This window comes from Dermacentor variabilis, chromosome 6 (assembly GCF_050947875.1).
Source record: "Dermacentor variabilis isolate Ectoservices chromosome 6, ASM5094787v1, whole genome shotgun sequence".
Classification (NCBI taxonomy): domain Eukaryota; kingdom Metazoa; phylum Arthropoda; class Arachnida; order Ixodida; family Ixodidae; genus Dermacentor; species Dermacentor variabilis.
This window is the reverse complement of record NC_134573.1, coordinates 129,179,350-129,183,769: the sequence shown is the minus strand read 5'-3', so window position 1 is coordinate 129,183,769 and position 4,420 is coordinate 129,179,350. Positions and strand designations below refer to the sequence as shown.

The following is a 4,420-nucleotide window of genomic DNA, read 5'->3' as shown; positions in this document are numbered from 1 at the left end:
CTGCACGGATGAAGTGCATTCAACAAATTACGTAAAAGCAAGTGAAGAAACGGAAAATCTGGTAGCACTTTGGGCATTATGGTGTAGCTGCCAGGCCAGAATGTAAAGTGTCATTGCGTTGTGAAAAGGCACACACTAAATGTTTACAAGAACCACAAACAACAAAGTAAAGCATTTCACAAGTTCTTAAAGGTGCAAACTTTATCCTTCAGTAGATGGCAGGATGAAGAAAGCAGATTAAAAAATATTATTGGGACAGATGCTACATTCTTGACATGCTGCACGCAATGCCCTAACATGGCACTGTCTGTATGAGCAATCTAACCTCGTGTATGTTCCTGCACTCCACTTGTGACCACAGATATGGAACACGCGATGATGTTGCCACAGAACTGGCAATGCTCAGTGGTGGTCCGGCCAGTTTAGGATTTGGAGCATTTTTTTTGGAGCAGGAAAAATGTTGTGGACCAGTTTAGGAGCAACCACACCAGCATTTTGGAGCAGTGTCAGAGCAGAAAAAGTGGTTCTTTTGGAACACTTGGAGTAGTACAGCAGTAATCTGAAGCCATTTGGCAAAGCTTGTTTTAACTGTGCAATCAGTAAGTGCTGCTCAATCAACAGTGAAGCAAGACAATGCCAACAGTGACCAACTGAGCTTGCTTTTTCTCACGGTCAGTATACCATGCATGGTATGTTGCAAAAATTTTTAGTTGGGTAGACAAGAAACTTAATTTTGTGAACAACAAAACAAAATTTTGTAGGCTAATGAGAAAAAAGTGCCTGGGCACAAGACAGACATAAAATTACAAATGAGCTAGAACTATTTGCGCCATCAGGCACAAGACAAAAATTGATGCAAATGTCTTGTGTGCATTCCAAATGGCAGATGTGCTTTGACATGCTTTATCGCAATAGACAAAATGTGTGTTATGCCCGATAACAATGCTAGAAGCTCCAACAAGAAACTGTGTCCATGAACGACAACCGTTGGAGCTGGCAACTACTACAATTGCGCATAGAAGTTTGCAGATTGACAAAGTTCGGAACTGCATGCACGAACATGCATATACGATACGATCTGTGAGCCTTCCAGCGGCTAATGAGTCTTGCATCTTCACACATACGCACTGCTTTTGTCGCCGTTTCCTTTGTCAGCATCAAGCATAAGAAATGTTTTGATTGAGTTGACGACCCTTGTACCAAAACAGGTGTGCCTCATAATCAGATTGTGGTTTCGCCTCATCAATTGACCTCAGCCAATTATTTCACCAAGTATACGAAAGATAGAGCAGTAGATAATCGAGTCGCGAACTGAACTATTTGAATGTTCACAAATTGATTCGTATAGTTGGGTACAGTCAACATCCTATTTTTCAGACTCCCTAAGGGCGTGAAAACGCCTGAAAAAACAAATGCATGCCTTTTGCTGCGCGCAAGGGCTCAAATCGTCTCGGGCACGTCCAAAACAGCTCCGAAGGCCTGCCAGTGCATGACACACAGTTGAAACTGATTATAATGAAGTCACATCTGACATGAAAATACCTTTCTTTATATACAATCGTTACGAGCATATATTCATTGCATGGTAATATCAGCAAGAAATTTTAAAAATTTACTTTGTTATACACAATTCATTATAGTCGAGCCCACTTGTAATGAACATCACGGTCATGCAGAATGAATTTGTTATAGCCGAGCGTTCGTAATAAGCGTACACATCGTCTGCTGAGAGATACTTTTGAGTCTGCTCTCACACTCGCACAGCTTGGGAAAGAGCAGTAATGCAAGGCGCCTCCTTGGGAGATTTCGGCATTCCCTCCAAAGGGGCTCGGAGCCGCGACATGTTCGTTCCGAGATGGCATAGAGAGTTATCATTGTCATGCTAGCTTTGGTCTTAATAACGAAGCATTCCTCGATAACTGGGATCATTATAAATGGGCTTGATTTATCTATGTTTATTACATTCAGCTATGGCTTTGGATACCTTTCCTGCATGAGCCAGGGTGGCTTGCAGTACTTGCAGGAATAAAAGCAGTTCACTGAAAACATCTCGCTTGCCAACACAATAACACTTTAGCCAAAAGTCACCTCAGGCTTTGGGCTCCATAGCCGGACCACGGGGTCTATTCCACTGGTGGCTAGAAGACAGGTACTCGGGTGTGGCTGCAGGCAGTTGACAATAGAGTCATCGCCACGCATCACCCGAACAAGGTTCGTGCTCTGCTTGTCCCACACGAAGAACGAGCCGTCGTCCGAGCCCGCCACCACAAACTGACCCGCACTGCGAGCCATGAAAAAAAAAAGCATACCTTGTAAAGAATCGAGCCAGGTAAAAAAAGAAGCTGTTTTTTTCTTCCTCACAGTAAATATACTAGGTGTGCCATGTGAGGGATTAGATGTAGTACAGGTTATGATTTACACATTTCATAAATAGGAGTACTGAAAAAAAATTAAAAATTCACCAACGATTGCGATACTCCCTAATGCGAAATTTGAGTGCAGTTCTATATGTACTTTTACCTTGCGTGTCCAAATTTTGTATTATGATTATATAGGGACACAGTTTATAATAGGAAGAGAGCATTGTGAGTAGCTTGGCTGGTACGGACAATTTGTCTTGTGCGGTACATTGCAAACGGAGCAAAGTGCGGCATGACTGCCTTGCTAATCTGAAGACTATGGTAAGGCAGCGTGTGGGTGACGCATGGGTGTGATTCACAGCAGCTGCCGCAGACGGACCTCCGCTCATGCAGCACTTTGTTTCCATGTATGGTATCAGTGCAGGCGCTCACTGCATTCCATCGGTGAACAAATGACGGTGTGCTACTCTGGCACCATCTCGTAGCAGTCGTTGCCACAGAGCCAGTCTTGCATGGCACTACACTTTCGCTATACCCTCCTCCACTCCTTTCCACCTCACGGTTCTGCTGCACCCTCTTTCTCCACTTTCCTCCTCGCGCTCTTTTTGCAATAGCCGTTTTTCTTCCACCGCTGCGCTCCACATTTGTTCTTTCATCGTACGTTGTGCTCATTCACTCTGCTATGCCAAGGGATGCTGATGCTCAACACAGGAACGGGCGTCTACGAGCTGCGCTCTAGAAAATAACACACACACAGAAACCATGACAAACAAACTGTGAGGTGATCAAAACCTTGCATTTGGAAAACCTGAATTCATGCTCAAGCTAGGGGCAGGCACCCATTTCTTCGTGCAGAGAGCCCATTTCAGCTCTCTTGAAAACTGGTCCCTACATTATTTTATGACTGACAAATACAAAAAATAACCGGACATGAGGATGATCACTGCAATAACTTAATCGGTAAAGCACCACGTGTGTAATGTGGAAGATGTTGGCTCAGCTCACACCTGCAGCAAGTCATCTTCTTGTTGAATTTTGTTTCCCTTTACCCGATTATTAGGGGTGCACAAATATTTTTGACATCAAATAGAATAATAGTCTAATAGTGCCAGAAGCAAAGTGAATTGAATCAAATAATGAACACCCATTATCAGAATTAATATAAAACAATGTTAACATCATAGTGCTGTTAAAGTTGGCAAGTATGTGTCTTAAGTTAGTATGTTATAAAGTGTTGTTTAATACAAGCACAAATGCAGCATTAGGAGCAAACAAGTAGCTTCTTCGCAAGCACAGGACTCTTCAGAGTGCAAATGATCTCTGTATATGTAGCCTGTAAAGTATGGCTACCTAAGCAACATAGCCTGCTCCACTATACAAGTTCTCATGCTATACATCTATACAATGCCCACGGGCGCGAAAATTAACCATACTTCTGCTGCAATTTTATACTTAATTGAGCGCAGTTGACGTTTCGAAATATTAAAAGACTATTTGAAAAAGTCACAGGCCTGCATAGCACACACAGCACAGTCGCAGCATAAGCTGGAGGAGTGCCTTCAGAGGAGCTCCATTTATGGCAGCACACACTAGAGGGTTCAACCTTGTGACGAGGTACCATAATGTGTATCAAAGTCGGGTACCAAAGTGTACCATACCCTTCCGTGGCGCACATGTCACACCCATTGACCACGGTATGATACGATGCTGTTGATGATGATCGTCATTTATTTGCATGCCCTTTGAAACGAGGCAGCTACGAATAGTTGCCTAGCCTACTTGAGCTGACCAGGTCCAGCTCCATGCAACAGGTCCACGCTCCGCGGCGTGCATGTCACATCATGTGACAAGCAGCACAATGCGATGATGGTGATGATTATGATGATTTATTGGCATCCCATTTGAAACGGGGTGGTGACAAACAGTTAAATTGCCTGCTTGATCTAATTAATTATGCCATGCATGTTTTCCATTCTAGAATTTTTTATATATCTCCTTAATCTTCCTTTTCTTTTAAATATAGCCAAGCGTGATGTCAAGCCTATGTGCAGCCAGAGAAC

The 4,420-nt window shown here is 43.2% G+C and overlaps 1 protein-coding gene across 3 annotated transcripts in view; it reads right to left on the bottom strand.

Moving 5' to 3' along the window:
* The window catches only part of adp (WD and tetratricopeptide repeats 1), a 32,697-nt gene that overhangs the window by 3,891 nt on the left and 24,386 nt on the right, over positions 1 to 4,420 (bottom strand). For all 3 annotated transcript variants that reach the window (XM_075695775.1, XM_075695777.1, XM_075695776.1), the window contains exon 14: positions 2,089 to 2,281. In XM_075695775.1, coding sequence (XP_075551890.1) covers positions 2,089 to 2,281 — 193 coding nt within the window. The remainder of the gene's footprint in view (positions 1 to 2,088; positions 2,282 to 4,420) is intronic.